This window comes from Carcharhinus amblyrhynchos, chromosome 30 (genome assembly GCF_965287045.1).
Source record: "Carcharhinus amblyrhynchos chromosome 30, sCarAmb.v2.hapA, whole genome shotgun sequence".
Taxonomy (NCBI): domain Eukaryota; kingdom Metazoa; phylum Chordata; class Chondrichthyes; order Carcharhiniformes; family Carcharhinidae; genus Carcharhinus; species Carcharhinus amblyrhynchos.
The window spans coordinates 15,566,604-15,583,337 of NC_137353.1; the positions used below are offsets into that span (position 1 = coordinate 15,566,604).

At 40.8% G+C, this 16,734-nt stretch overlaps 1 protein-coding gene across 11 annotated transcripts in view; it reads right to left on the minus strand.

Annotated features, from left to right (window-relative positions):
- The window catches only part of kcnab2a (potassium voltage-gated channel subfamily A regulatory beta subunit 2a), a 271,332-nt gene that overhangs the window by 33,121 nt on the left and 221,477 nt on the right, over window positions 1-16,734 (minus strand). For all 11 annotated transcript variants that reach the window (XM_080214999.1, XM_080215002.1, XM_080215004.1 and 8 more), the window contains 4 exons: window positions 15,308-15,352; window positions 5,638-5,682; window positions 2,118-2,161; window positions 1,448-1,534 (listed from right to left, as the gene is read on the minus strand). In XM_080214999.1, the coding sequence (XP_080071125.1) occupies window positions 1,448-1,534; window positions 2,118-2,161; window positions 5,638-5,682; window positions 15,308-15,352 (221 nt within the window). The remainder of the gene's footprint in view (window positions 1-1,447; window positions 1,535-2,117; window positions 2,162-5,637; window positions 5,683-15,307; window positions 15,353-16,734) is intronic.

The window sequence follows — 16,734 nt, forward strand, 5'->3', positions numbered from 1 at the left end:
CCTTGTCCATTAAAATTGTCTAAATTTATTTCACATTGGACTTTCACAGCCAATACACCAAGGAGACTATTATCCCATTAGTCCAGGCTAGAATGCCCACTATGCCACCTTATCCAAGGTGCCTATTCTACATAAATGTTATGGTAAAACTTTAATCTAGATCTGTCAGATGCAGTGGTGTTCTGAGTTTCTCCTTATACATTTTAAACCAACTAGAATTGAATTAGACCCATTTAATGCTTACTCAGCCCCATCTACATGGAGACAAGTGCTGTGGAAACTGCACTAAGCTTGACCAAATATTTTCAGCCTGCATCTAAGTGGTCTCTGTTGCATCTGAATCCAGATATCAGATGTGACAGTACTAGATTAACCATATTGTGGCACCTGATTTTAAAGATTTTCCACTAAAAGTAAATATATATAAAAAAAGTTCTATTAGCTTTAGCAAAAAAGCATTAGCAAAAACCAAGAAAGAAAGAACAGGATGTGTAATGTTCTGAACTTATATTTGTTAGGAATTCACTATCCTTAAACAGCATCATTCCTTAAAAAGGTCTCTTGGACAATTTATGCAATGAAGAGTCCAAATGGGCAACTTCTCTCAAGTCCCTCCTCGGGCACACATTGATAGTATACCAGAAACAGCTTTCTTCCTCCATCTATAAGGGAGAGTGTGGACATGCTACCTGAATTAAGTGAATAAAATCAGTTAATAATGTCACAGTATGGAATAAAATTTATACATGCCCATTGTATGCTACCACTTCCTGATGTTCCAGTGAATTATCTAGATTGCTTACATTTTTAATGAAAAGAGAGCTAAATTAAACTGTACACCTCAAACTTGACACTGGTTGGTGGAAACAAGCACACCATATCAAAATTTTGCAAACTTTGCACCTATTGAACAAAAAATAGAGTATCTCTCACTTGAATCCAGCTTTGCGATGAGTTAGCTGATCTCAGATAGGCCAGTAGTTTGGTTGCAACAAGGGGGCTCAGTGACATTGAGTTGGTGAAGAGAAACACGGATGTTCCTCAGCCAAAAAATGTACGGACAGGGTATTTGAGGCTTACTGCTACTCATGGAACTGTATTTCAACAAGCATGTGTACTGAAGAGACAAGATGCTAAAAAGGGAGCGAAGTGAAAATGTGGTATTGGAAATTATTTCAACGTAGGTGAGTTGATATGCCCCATTAATTAAACCTTTACATCTGTATCTTAAATGATGAGTCAAATGAACCCTGTAAATATTTTCTCAATTGGAAGGTAACTTCAGGCTAGTGATTTGTAAATAAAAATGTATCAATTTTTATTTCTTGAATCATGGAAGTTTCTGGAAGATTTTGGGGATGAGAAAGAGAAGAGAGTAAATGAGTGCATTTTTAAACTTGTAGATAAAAAGTTAGTGATAGTTCTCCACTTAGGCAATGAAACTCACCTTCCATAGGTGTGTTTGGATCTGGCCTGTTAGCGAATACCACATCCACATACTCCAACTGCAATCGCTCAAGAGAAGCCTTCAGTCCTGCAAAAGCAGATCACATACACCCATTAAAAGATCAGTATGACAATCTCACGAAGCTATGGCCTGCTTAAAATTTTATATGGCTGGAAGAATAAAAACTGTAACTAGTACTTTATAGTAAAAGAACAAATGAATTATTTTGCATGTTTAGTTCCCTGCGGAAGTTTATGATGTGCAGAAATGGTTAATAGAATGGTGGGCTTTGCATATTAAATGTATTTTCTTTAAAACTACAAATCTACAGCATCTTCTTCTGTTGGCCAAGTTAAGCAGTATCATTTATTTTGCATTCTGCAACACCAGATCAGTTATTTATGACTGTACTCCAGATAAAGAAAATGCGATCTTCGCCCTGTGTAAGCGCGACTTTCCATTTTTTCCTGGCCAGGAACATGGTGATTTTTGTCTTACTGAAGATTCAAGATTCTTATAATTACTGTAGAGTTCAACAAAGTAGGAATTACTTTCAATCATGTTATTATAAAGCTTTTAATGCGCTCACATCAAATGAACATTTCCTACTTTAATAGGGGCATTAACCAATCACTGAAACAGCATTTTTTGTACTAGTGTTGTGCCCTACCTTCTATAATGTGCTTTCGAGAGAGTCCTCGCTCAGTCTCTGCCCTGCAAGGGAAACACAGATGATAACCTCGGTATTATTTAACGGTCAATATTTAGTAATAAAGTTTGGTTAATTAGATCACATGTCCAAATAATACCTGAAACTTCATTGACGTGGACAAGTTCACGTAAAAGTAAGGCTACCAGAAACAGTAGACTTATGTTTGAAAACACATTTCTACTGCAATCTCAAACCCTCTATAGCACTGAGCTATACACTGGTAAACCTATGAAAATATCTATTTATGATTCAGATGTTAAGATATCCTTTGTGATCAAATTGCAGGAATAGGTGCACAGGTACTGTACACAATTAGATTAAATGTAATAAGGAGCAACACCGTACAGATCAAGAAGCTAAAAACAAGTTGAAAAAGGAAAAAAAAAATTATAAACTAATAAAATACGGATGGAAGACCAGGTGATATATTATGCTTGGTGAACCCCACTGTGGTTCCTAATGAATACATCTGAAGCATGTATTGGTTGCTCAGGGAACTCCAGCTCAGAGTTGATGAGTTGTAGTCTGAACTCTAGACGCTGCATCACATCAGGGACGGGGAATAGATACCTGGATGATGTGTTTCAGAAGGCAGTCACACCCCTTAGGTTAACTATCTTGAATTTGGCCAAAAGAGAATGTGACTGTGTTTGAGGCATCCAGGAGGTTGGGTTGAAGGAGACGCAGCTCTTATCATAGAGTCATGGAGTTCCTAAAGTGCAAAGGAGGCCATTCATCCCATCAAGTCTGCACCGACTCTGTTCCATCCAGGCCCTAATCCCGTAAACCCACGTATTTACCCTGCTAATTCTCTTAACTTACACATCTTTGGACTCTAAGGGGCAACTTAGCATGGACAATCACCTAACCTGCGCATCTCATCTTTGTCCAACCCGTTTGAGATTCTTATTCCCTGGCATTGATCATAGCACCATGGTACAGGGAAAGGGGTAACAGATTTAAAACAGCGATGAGGAAAAACTACTAAAGGTTCATGAATCTGTGGCATGCACCTCCAGAGTGTGGTGAATACCAAGATGTTGAGAAAATTTGAGGTGATAAACAGATTTTTAATTAGTAATGGGTTGAAGGATAATGGAGAAAAGCAGGAAAATGGAGTTGAGGCTGAGACAAGATCAGCCATGATCATATTGAATGGTGGAACAGCTCGAGGGGCTGAATTACTTATTCCTGTTCATAGTTCTTAGGTTGTAATCATACAGCACTTAGTATTTAGTAACAAAAACTGGAAAGTTTAACTTCCTTGAGTAATAACACTACAGCAGGGGGAGAACCACAAAGCAAATAACTAAGCTAGAACAAGAATGCAGTCAAATCTACAAATGCTTCATATTTGTTCACCCACAAGGTAAGTGTTATCAATGCATGCTTCTAGTGCAAATTTTCACCTGCCAAGGGTGCTTGTACAGAAATCAAAGGCATATTTCCCACAATATTCTGTGCATTGAAGTGAATTGATGCAAAACTGTGGGGTGTGCACCTACAATTTCCTTATTTTGCCTGCATTTGTAAAAATTGCCCTTTTATATTTTATAGGTCACCTGGGACTCCAGACTTTCTATTCTGCCTGGAACTTGACTTGTAGTTTTCCACATAACTCAAAAGGCTACAAATCTGGTGAAACTGTGTACGGCAAGACAGATGACTTCAAAGAGCAAAATGTGAGAGAACTGAATTCCTCAGTAATTGCAAGCCTTTTTCAGTCACACATATCCTACGTGAAATAGGTGTGCTCTCCATTCAAATGCACACAATGAATGACAAAATGATGAAAGCAATATAATTTCTTGCTGTTTTTTGGTTAACCTTTTCAATTTCTTCCTGAAGGTGTGGAATGTCTGATTGGTTGCCAGTAGCTCCTTAGTACTTGTTTCATTTTACAATTATTCATCAGAGAATCATAATTATTAGTGCCAGTAAGGCAATAAGGACCATGACCAGGTAAAGAAAACCAACCTTTGCTTTTGCCTTAATAAACCAATGTCATGGGTGTCCTTATTATGATTCTGGCTTAGATTTGCTAACTTGGCAAAGATCAGGAGTCAGGAATCAAACTTGGGATGCACCTGTTTTGACTGCTCTGCTACTCAACTTGCTAAGTCACTTGGGAGTACCAGTTCAAAATGTACTGGGAAGCATTTGCATCTGTCCAATTGCAATATGATTGATTCTTCATTGCTTAATTAGGAAGGACAAAAATAGCACTCGAGAGTAACACTCGCACCCACCACAACTTTAATATAACTTGCCATTGCCTTTGCCAATTTGCTGCAATTGAAGAACACATTGGACAATACAGATCTACAAAATGTACTTCAGCAGCTTGCCAAACTTCCTTTGACTATAACTTCCAAACCTGAGATCACCTGCAAGTTCCTCCTCCCCCAAAGTCACAACCATGCTAGTTAAAATCCTAAACCTTAACAGCATTATGGATGTATAAGATGATGAATGGGATGGATAGGATAGAGGTGGAGAGACTCTTCCCGCTCAGAAAGGACAGTAGGACTGGGGGGCACAGCCTCAAAATAAAGGGGGGGAGCGGTTTAGAACGGAGTTGAGGAGGAACTTCTTCACTCAAAGGGTGGTGAATCTCTGGAATTCTCTGCCCGTTGAGGTGGTGGAGGCTGCCTCACTAAATATTTTTAAGACGCGGGTTGATGGGTTTTTGATAAGAGAGGGGATTAAGGGTTATGGGGAGAGGGCGAGAATGTGGAACTGAGCCACAACAGATCAGCCATGATCTTATTGAATGGCGGGGCAGGCTCGAAGGGCTAGATGGCCTACTCCTGCTTCTATTTCTTATGTTCTATTTCTTATGTTCATTTCAATTTTAGCTGCATGACAAGGGTTAAAAAAAGGAATGGAGTTTCTACACAGGGAGGAAAACATAATGAAAGGCAGAACATAAGGTCTAATATTTGTGAAGTATCCTAGGACTTTTCTTAAATGTTAAAGGTGCCCTATAACTGTATGTGGGTAAACAGCTCATACATCTCTATATCAACTGATTAAAACGCTTTTGATAATCCCTTCTAAACAGGCACCTTTAGTTTGTTAAGATGATATCAGTTTATTTACCAATAATACTATTGACAGTTACACAACCTCAATGGTCAAAGCTTAGCAATTACAATTTTCCCTCCTTCCAAAAGAATTGACTTCTTGCTGGGTACAATTTCCAGGCGTAAGTGCAGATTCTTCAAGCCAAGCCCAATCCTATCCTCATGCATGAAAAATAGTTGACTTTCTTCTAGTTCACCAGTGTCAAATGGCAGTCCTCTAGTTCAGCCCAGCTAACCCAGAAGACTTGAGTTCACATTGACCCGATACCTTTCTGGCCCTGAAAAGCGTAGCTGTAGGTTGCATTCACTAACTGAGAGCACTGTAATAGCTCAATTACATGTCTTTAAAAATAACTTTTAATCTATTAATAAGTAAATGTTGGGTTACATACTTGCCACCCCAGAATATTTTAGTGGTAATGACAAGGCTGGATCGTCTGTGAAGAGAAAACAGGACAAGTTGATAAAGGGCTTGGTTAATTTGACCAATTTTGTACAATATTGTAATACTAATAAGACAATGAGAATACAGAACTTTTTAATTCACTCCCAAAGCAAATCAGAAAATGTTTCAGTTTAATTGTGGAAAAATAATTACATCAACCATCTGTTTCAGGGCATTGAGATTCTTATCAATGCAGGTCTAATACACGTACTTAAAAAAAAATCAAACTCCTCTCTGCTGTTATGGTTCAGACAATAACCGACTAAAATAATGCAGAGAAAGTTGTTGGAAGTATGTTAAGTGTTTATCATGATTATAATCTTTATCCTTAAAAGCCATGTTTCTCACTTCAGCTTTGTAGCTCCCTGCATATGGCTTGGCTGAGATGCAGACAGCCATTGTGCTTTTCGGTCTCTGCTAATGTAACCAGCCAATAATGTATTGGCCAGAGCAAGGCACTTCTGCTTCCTATTTACCTGGTTCTTTCAGGAAAATGCCTGCTGTGACTGGCATGTGCTCTGCATGGCTAGAAATCCATCATGTGAAGTGTTAAGTCACAAAACAATATAACAGAATTCAACAAAACTCACTGTTTTGGGCATTGATGTGCTGTATCTTTTAAAAGAGTTTGTTGAACTACAATATTTACAAAAGGGTACAATTCTTGCACCAAATTCATAGCTTTCATGTTTTGAAATAATTTACAAAGCAGTACAAGTTTTTCAAATTATCAAAAAGAACTTGAGACATATAAGATGATGAATGGGATGGATAGGATAGAGGTGGAGAGACTCTTCCCGCTCAGAAAGGACAGTAGGACTAGGGGGCACAGCCTCAAGATAAAGGGGGGGGGGAGTTGAGGAAGAACTTCTTCACTCAAAGGGTGGTGAATCTCTGGAGTTCTCTGCCCGTTGAAGTGGTGGAGGCTACCTCGCTAAATATTTTTAAGACGCGGGTTGATGGGTTTTTGATAAGAGAGGGGATTAAGGGTTATGGGGAGAGGGCGGGAATGTGGAACTGAGCCACGACAGATCAGCCATGATCTTATTGAATGGCGGGGCAGGCTCGAAGGGCTAGATGGCCTACTCCTGCTCCTATTTCTTATGTTCTTAACTTGCAGTACTGCAGCATTAACCAAAAGGCAGCACTGGAATGTCTGCATTGGGTCACTGCAAAACCCTTGAATGAAAAGATAATAGGCAGAGAGTTTAAAAGTAAATGATCTGGCAGGTTGATAAAGATGCAGGGAATCCAAGGAGGGAAGCAGTAGTGGAAGGTGAAAAAAATTCAGAGTGAATGCAGGGAACTATCTGGAATACATCAGTAAATTATGTAAGTCCTCATTGCAGATACAAATGCAGTTCAAGAGATAACAGGGATGAGCAATAAATGCTGACCTAGTCAGCAATGTCCACAGTTCATAAAATTTCCTCAGAGAAGATTTTGTAACAGTGAAAAGAATGAAAGGTAATGTTGATCCGTCAAAGGAGATGGGCTATTCCCATTCTGCTCCTGAATGGAAACATTGTTAGCATACTCTTTACAAAAGAGGGAATAACAATGTGAAGTTGTTCAAATAGTGCACACATTTAATACAACATGCTGAATTACAATCTCAATATGTTTCGAAACATTATTGTATTTGAAAGTGATGTACTGTATTAATTCTTACTGCTTTACAGAGCTCTGCTGTATTCATGTTTTCACCAGAAGTGGCATCATAAATCCCTAGTGTGGAAAACAGGCTGGGAAGACACAGCAAGAGAACACACACCTATAATTAAAGTTCCATTGCTTTTAAGCCTCCATGCTCTCCAGCATCATTCTCCAATTTACAACATAAACACTGGCAATGACGAACAGCACTTGCTAACCACCAAGGAAGGCAAATTTACCAAGGAATAAGTCAAGGAAAATAAGTTAGAAAATAAGGTTTTCTCACGTGCTCTGGACCTTACAGGCTGTGTTGATGTGAGTAACAATACTTCGCAGCAGTTATAGAGCAGGGTGTGTTGCTTCGTGAAGAAAAAGAAATCAAGGAAACAGGTTGCGAAGTGCACATACAGGAAACCTTCAGTACTAAGGAAAATGGTGGGAGATTTTGGCATCATGGGACTCTTTTGATGAAAATGTGGAGCAATGGCATTACTAAGCGGAGTGCTTTGACCATTTTGCACAAACAAAATAACTGAAGATACTGGGGTGTCCACTTTCCTCAGCATGATGGTTTAATCTCCTCTGTAGTTTAGTGCAGCCTGAGAAGCCAGGCACTAAACCTATGAAGATATTTTGCAAGCACATTTTTTGCCTTTGGTGATTGTAGGGCTCTGTAGATTCCACAAGAGAAACCAAGAGGAGGGAGAGTCAATTGTGCATTTTGTAGCAGAACATTGGGAGTTTGGAGGTGTGCTGAATGATACTATTCAGGACAGATTCGTTTGTGGTCTGCACAGTGAAGCGATGCAGAAATGTTTGTTAACGGAGAGTAACCTTATTCTGAAAAAGGCCATGAAAATTGCTGTTTCTATGGAACTTGCTGCAATGACAGCTCAACAATTGAGCTTGTGTACCCGACTGCACAAAATGACAGTTGAATTGACACCCACGAACCTCGAAATTTGTACATGTCACTGGTGTAAAGGCAGCCTGTCTGTGCAAAGCCAAGGCATTCTGCAGCTAAATGCTGGTGTGAAAACATGGTATGTTGAAGCTGCAGAGAAAAAGGGCACATTGAGCATGCCTGCTAGAAGAAAAAGCAAGCTCTAAGTAAAAATAAGAAACAAGAATAAACCAAGTCAGTATTTAATCAGAACAAAAAGAGAACGGTTCATGCTGTACAAAAGGATCGATAAAAATATAGTGACACTCAGTCTGAGGAGGAATTATCTTTGAACGTGCTCACCATTGCTGGTGCTACACACTGATATAAGGTCAGTCCACTGCTGCATGGGCAGCCAGTAAGGATGCAGGTTGATACCAGGGGCAGAAGTCTTGCTGGTGCCAGAGGCTGTTTACAAGGAGAAACCTGACGTATTCCCTTGAAGTCATCAAGGATAGTGCTGAAGATGTATACAAGAAAAGTGGTTCCACTGAAGAGTCACATCCAAGTAGTTGTGCAACTTAATAGGTAAACAGCAGATTTAATTGAACTGGGCCAAAATCAACATGATGACCAGAATAAGGCCCCACAAAAGTTTTAAAGCACACTTGGTTCTGAGGAAGTATTTGAGCACATGTAAAATATTACAGTTAAACTGAAAATAAAAGCAGGAAGCCAAACAAAATGCTTGAAGGCAACGGTCTATGTCATTTGCTATTAGGCGAAGGTGGAAGCTGATTTGGAACGACTTGTGAAGACAATAGTCTTGGAACGTATCAGAATTAGCGAATGGGCCACATCAATAGTTCCAGTCATCAAGACGGATGGATCTATAAGGATTTGTGGAGATATCTAGGTCACCAGTAATCCAATGTTATGTATGGAACAGCACCCGTTACCCCACATTGAAGACTTGTTTGTCAGATTGGCAGGAGGCTAACATTCCAGCAAAATTGACCTGAGCCAGGCTTACTTCCAGATGAACATGGGCGATAAGTCAGAGGAACCTCTGACAATCATGACACAAAAAGGCTTGTTTTGGTACCAAAGCTTGCCATTTGGTATCACCTCTGCTTCTGCATTGTTTCAAAGGGCAATGGATCAGATCCTGAGTGGACTAAGCGTAGTCCATTGTTATCTGGATGACATCCTAGTCACTGGAAGGGACGGAGAGGAACATCTTTGGAATTTGGATACCACTCTGCAGGGATTGGAAGACTGTGGTCTGAAAATCCACAAGGAGAAGTGAAAGTTCTTCCAGCTCTCCATTGAGTATTTGGGACGTGTGATTGGTGCCACTGGCCTTCACGAATCTCCTTCAAAGGTTAAGGCTAATACAGAGATGTCCGCATCTTAGAATATTATGCAGTTGTGTTCCTTCCTAGGACTGTTGAACTATTACAGATTTGTTCCATTCTTTGCCATCATTCTGAAATGATGACATAACCTCTTGTCCCAGAACAAGAACTGGCTGGATCAATGCAATAATGCTTTCATGCAAACCAAGGAAGCATTACTTAAATGAGGTTTTAATGCATTTTATTCTGCTATCCTACAATTAGCTTGAGATGCATCCCCTTATAGTGTAGGAGTGGTGGTCTCCCACATCATGCCATCGGGTGAAGAAAGATCCATTGCTTTCACATCTCAAACCTTGAGCAAGGCTGAAAGTAACTATGACAGATTGAAAGGGAAGCATTAGGAATCATCGTTGGAGTAAAAAAATGTCATCAGTTCCTGTAGAGAACTTACATTGCTGATGGGCCATCGTCTGCTAACTACCATTTGTGGATCACACGTAAGACCATAAAACATAGGAGCAGAAATAGCCACTCTGCCCATCTAGTCTGCTCCACCATTCAATCATGGCTGTTATTTTTCTCATCCCCATTCTCCTGCCTTTTCCCCATAACACCTGATCCTCTTATTAATCAAGAAGCTATCTCTGTCTTAAAGACACTCAATGACCTGGCTTCCACAGCCTTCTGCAGCAAAGAGTTCCACAGATTCACCACTCTCTGGCTGAAGAAATTCCTCCTCATCTCTCTAAGGGTCTTCCCTTTAGCCTGAGGTTGTGCCCTCTGGTTCTAGTTTTTCGTACTGGTGGAAGCATCCTCTCCACATCCACTCCATTCATGCCTCGCAGGATCCTTCAAATTTCAATAAGATCCTCCCTCATCCTTCTAAACTCTGAGTACAGACCCAAAGTCCTTAACCGTTCCTCATACAACAAGCTCTTCATTCCAGAAATCATTCTTGTGAACCTCCTCTGGACCCTAAGGCCTGCACATCCTTCCTTAGATATGTGGCCCAAAACTGCTCACAATACTCCAAATATGGTCTGATCAGAGCTTTTTACAGCCTCAGAAGTACATCCCTGCTCTTGTTGAGAGGGCTAGAATACATGAATGCTAACACCGCATTTGCTTTCCTAATTGCCGACTGAACCTACACATTGACCTTAAGAGAATCTTGAACAATGACTCCCAAGTTCCTTTGTGTTTCTGATTTCCTAAGCATTTTCCCAGTTAGAAAATAGTCTATGTATCCGTACCTCCTTCCAAAGTGCATAACCTCACACTTTTCCACTTTGTACTCCATCTCCCACTTCTTAGCCCATTCTTCTAACCTGTCCAGGTCCTTCTGCAGCCCTCCTGCTTCCTCAATACTACCTGTCCCTCTACATATCTCTATCATTTGCAAACTTAGCAACAGTGCCTTCAGTTCCTTCCTGCAAATCGTTAATGCATACTGTGAAAAGTTGTGATTCCAGCACTGACCCTGAGGCACACCACTAGTCACCTGCTGCCATCTTGAAAAAGACCCCTTTATCCCCACTCTCTGCCTTCTGCCACTCAGCCAATCCTCTATCCATGTCAGGCTCTTACCCTTAACACCATGGGCTATGACTTTACTTTGTCAAAGGCCTTCTGGAAATCTAAATAAATCACGTCCACTGGTTCTCCTTTATCTAACTTTCTTGTTACTTCCTCAAAAGAACTCTACCAGATTCGTCAGACACGACCCCTCCCCCCAACAAAGCCATGCTGACTCAGTCCTACTTTATCATACTTCCAAGTGTGATCTCATCTTTAATAATGGACTCTAAAATCTTGCCAAAGTTGGGCTAACGAGCCTATAATTTCCCTTCTGCTGCCTCCATCCCTTCTTAAACAGCGGTGGAACATTAACTACTTTCCAGTCCTCTGGTACCCTCCCTGCCTCTGGTGATTCCTGAAAGATCATCAATAATGCCTCCACAATTTCCTTAGCTATCTCTTTTAGAACCCTGGGGTGTTGTCCATCCGGTCCAGGTGATTTATCCACCTTCAGACCTTTCAGTTTCCCTAGAACCTTTTCCTTAGAGATGGCCACTACACTCACCTGTGCCCCTGATTTTCCTGGAGCTCTGGTACCCCACTGGTGTCTTCCATCATGAGGACTGATGCAAAGTAACTATTCAGTTCCTCTGCCATTGCTTTGTTTCCTATTATTACCTTTCCAGCCTCATTTTTCCAGTGGTCCAATGGCTATTTTTGCCTCTCTCTTGCTTTTTATATATTGAAAAAACTCTGCCTATCTTCTTTTATATTACTAGCCAGCTTACGCTCATTTCATCTGCTCCCCCCCTTATTGCTTTTTTAGTTGTCTGCTCACTTTTAAAGGCTTCCTATTCCTCTGCCTTCCCACAAATCCTTGCCACTTTGTATGCTTTTTCTTTTGCTTTTATGCTGTCCATGACTTTCCTCGTCTGCCATGGATGTCTCATCCTCCCCTTGGCATGTTCCCTCCTCCTTGGGATGAATTTCTGTTGTGCCTCCTGAATAACTCTCAAAAACTCCTACCATTGCTGTTCCACTATCTTCCCTGCTAGGGTCCCTTTCCAATCAACTCTCCCTCATGTCTTTGTAGTTACCTTGATTTAACTCTAATACCGTTACATTTGATTCCAGTTTCTCTCTCTCAAACTGCAGGATAAATTCTATCATATTGTGGTCACTGCTCCCTAAGGGTTTCTTCACCTTAAGTTCCCTAATCAAGTCTGCCTCATTACACAACACTAAATCCAGAATTGCCTGTTCCCTAGTAGGCTGTGTCACAAGCTGCTCCAAAAAAACATCTCTTAGGCATTCCACAAATTTCTTTCTTGGGATCCACTACCTACCTGATTTTCCCAGCCCACCTGCATATTGAAGCCCCCCACGATTATTGTAATATTGTTTTTTTAATGTGCCTTTTTTGCAATATTGCCTTTCTTGTATGTCACATGCAGCAAGTGGAACGTAAAGATGTGCACTGCTTTTGTCTGCACATACTTATACCATTAATTATCAAGATAACACGGTAATGCAGATGGACTTCCAAGATTGCCATTACCAGGAAATCTGTCAGACTGCATAAGTGGGAATATCATAAGAACATAAGAAATAGGAGCAGGAGTAGGCCATCTAGCCCTTCGAGCCTGCCCCGCCATTCAATAAGATCATGGCTGATCTGTCACTGCTCAGTTCCACTTTCCCGCTTTCTCCTCATAACCCTTAATCCCCTCTCTTATCAAAAACCCATCAACCCGCGTCTTAAAAATATTTAGCGAGGCAGCCTCCACCACTTCAACAGGCAGAGAATTCCAGAGATTCACCACCCTTTGAGTGAAGAAGTTCCTCCTCAACTCCGTTCTAAACCGCCCCCCTTTTATCTTGAGGCTGTGCCCCCTAGTCCTACTGTCTTTTTTGAGTGGGAAGAGTCTCTCCACTTCTATCCTGTCCATCCCATTCATCATCTTATACGTCTCAATGAGATCTCCCCTCATTCTTCTAAACTCTAACGAGTACAAGCCCAGTTTATTCAGCCTCTCCTCATAGCTCAACCCCCTCAACTCCGGTATCAGCCTAGTAAACCTCCTCTGCACTCCCTCCAAGGCCAAAATATCTTTGCGCAGGTGCGGTGCCCAAAACTGCACACAGTACTCCAGCTGCGGCCTCACCAATGCCCTATACAGCTGCAGCAAGACCTCCCTACTTTTATATTCAATCCCCCTCGCTATGAAGGCCAGCATCCCATTTGCCTTCCTGACCACCTGCTGCACCTGCAAGCTGGGTTTTTGCGACTCATGCACAAGGACCCCGAGGTCCCTCTGCACCGTCGCCTGCTGCAGTTTTTCGCCCCGTAAGTAATAGTCCTTCCTACCATTCTTCCTACCAAAGTGGACCACCTCACACTTGCCAACATTAAATTCCATTTGCCATTTCCTGGCCCATTCGCCCAGCCTATCTAGATCCTTCTGCAGACTCTCCACACCCTCTGCACAATTTGCCGTTCCCCCAATCTTGGTGTCATCAGCAAATTTTGACACCCTACACTCGGTTCCCTCCTCCAGATCATCTATATAAATGGTAAAAAGCTGAGGCCCCAGCACTGACCCCTGGGGCACTCCACTAGTCACCATCCGCCAATCCGAATAGCACCCGTTGACCCCCACTCTCTGCCTCCTATTTGACAACCAATCCTCTATCCACGCTAACACCCTACCCCCAACTCCATGTCCCTCGACCTTCTGCAATAACCTCTTGTGAGGTACTTTGTCAAACGCCTTCTGAAAATCTAGAAAGACCACATCCACCGGCTCTCCTCTATCCACCGCCCTAGACACATCCTCAGAGAACTCCAGTAAATTTGTCAGACACGACTTCCCTTTAATGAAACCTAATCATCTACTTGATATTCCACGACCAAGCCCTCTCTTACAATATTAATGACGGAGACAACTATAAACGGCATTCAATCTGTTCAAACTTCCAAAAAGAGATTGTACAACAGCAACAACAAGGACAAATGGAATGGTGGGATAGCAAAACATAGAATTTTTCACCAAGGACAAGGAGCTTTGGCTAAGAATTATTCCACAGAAGAGAACTGGGTTCCCGTCACAATCCCTGCACAGAATGGACCTGTCTCTTACACTGTGTAGACCAGTGATGACCGCTGAAGTCTTGTTGCTGTTTATGCCAGCAGGATATTCTGGTCTCGACAATGGCGCACCTCCACTCTGGGTTTCCCAGTGATGAGGGGTGCATTCAACAGGAATCCCTATCGATAATGACGGGACCATAAAATCCTGCCACTGTGAAAGACTATTGAGGGGGAGGAAAATCCCGTCCGACATTACCTGAGGAGACATGCAACCAGCTGTTGGCTGGAAGATCTGCTGGAATCGGAACCAGCTGAAAATCCAGATTCAACAATACATAAGTCTTGACCTGAACCTTCCTACAACCCCGACACCAAAAGACACTGAGGAAAGCAACGCCTCATGAACTGATCAGACGCAGAGACAACCTCTAGTTTTTATGTCAACACTGGTCAAGCCAACCATCAATGATGTGGAAACACCAAAATGCCAGAGCTTGCCACCAGTGTAAAGAAGATGACACCAGAGCTTCACCGTCAACTGTTCTGAGTGACAACATTCAGACCGTCTGACTTATTAATAGTGACTTATTAATTACTGTTCATGTTGACTCGTTTTGAACTAATTGGGGACATTCAATTTAAGGGGGGAGGAAATGTTATGTATTTGTATTGAATCTTATTGGCTTACTGAGTTCTACTGTATTAACATATTCACTGGAAATGATGTCCTTAAGTCCCTACTCTGGAAACAGACCTAGAAGAAACAGCCGCGTAAGAGAACACATACCTGTAAACAAAGGTCCATTGTTTCTCAACCCTTTCTGCTCCCTAGCATCATTCTCCAATATGCAATAACTGTCAACTAATTTTATAGAAGCATTGGTGATACATTTGTTCTCTGATTACAAACAATAAACGGGGGTGCTGTTCACTTTAGCTCTCCCTTTTTAAATGTCAACTATCAAAATATATTTTTAATCTTAAAATGTTTATGCTAAAAATGTGATCTTAGTTTATGAAGTCTTAACCAGTAAAGTAATTTCATATCAATATTCTTAGATAAATTTTAACTTATTCTCAGAGCTTCAAACTAACAAATTAAAATTACCTCCATCCTTTCTTCTTGATGATGCTCCCCAATACAATTTCTGCCCTGGGGAAAAGAAAAAAAGTGAGGTTAAGCGCATTCTACATTAATGGCTGAACCCAGATGGTCTCTCTAGTACGGTACACAGAATCATATCCTTCATTTACTTACCATCAGACAATATTCTGCTACACAAAATTAATTGTGTTTAATTGAATGTAGGTGGTGAACATTAACTGGGATTCACCTGTGCCCTTTTGAATAGGCCCTGAATGGAACTGTGGTTCTTTTGGGTTAGAAAGTACATGCTTGTAATGTATAATTTTGTAAATAAATGTCTCTGAAAGTATGTAAAGATTGGGTCCAGTTACATCTGTCACCAACTAGTTGTCTGGAATATAACAATCAATATTGCAGCACTTATTTTCCTTATTCACAATTAGTTCATTTAATATATAGGTGTTTAAGCTGAATTATTTGAAATACAGAGCAGAAATTCTTTAATTTAAAGCATGTAAGACACAACCTCAGTTACTTTGCATAATTTTAAATACAACAGCAAACTGTAATTGATGAAGCAGAATATAACTTGGATTAGGGACAGGAGAAGAAAAATTAACTTCCTTCCCAGTTTTCTCTCAAGATTTTCTCATTTACATGCTCCACTGCCAAAGAATCAACTCATACCAGCTCAATATAGACCAGGGAGCGAACCTGGGATGATGAGTAGGTTTTGCATTTACAGTAAGTACGAAGAGAACAATTTGGTTGTGATAGACAATTCAGGAACGACTTGTTTTCAGCTGTTATATAAGGCAGTTGTTTAACTTTGTCCACTCTGCCAAGACTAACATCTTTACAGAATAAAAATACATAAAATGAAAAATTTCTAGAATCATACCATTTTGCTGCATTTAAAGTAACTTTTAAAATGAAATGGTAACATATTAATACAAAGACAGTGCACTGCTGGAAAATGGGCACCCATTCCATTTCAGACACCCGTGTCAGCAGCGCACAGTTAGAAACAGAGTTAAGCTCTACTTACTCTGTCCCGATAGATGTGCCTCAAGCACATTTGAAGAGTCTCCCTACCGTACTAGTATGTTATGTTTTCATTCCCCCACATCAAATAATCCATGGGCTCTCAGTGAAAACTAGCACCAAATGAAGCACAGCTTTATGCTAAAGTTTCATGCTCAACAGAAGGTAGATTGAGCCTGGACAAAAATCTCCCACTGGATCTTTACAGATAGCGGCTTGAGCACATTTTCATTCTCTTCTTAAATGAGCATAAAATTGCACTAAAACAATTCTCATATGAGATCATCATACAAACTGTAAATGGATTTTTTCCCCCACATAATAGGGACTGCACACAGAACAACTAGCACGGAAAGGTCATACACGAATGCAAGTGTTACGCACAATTCTCTTCAAACTAAAAT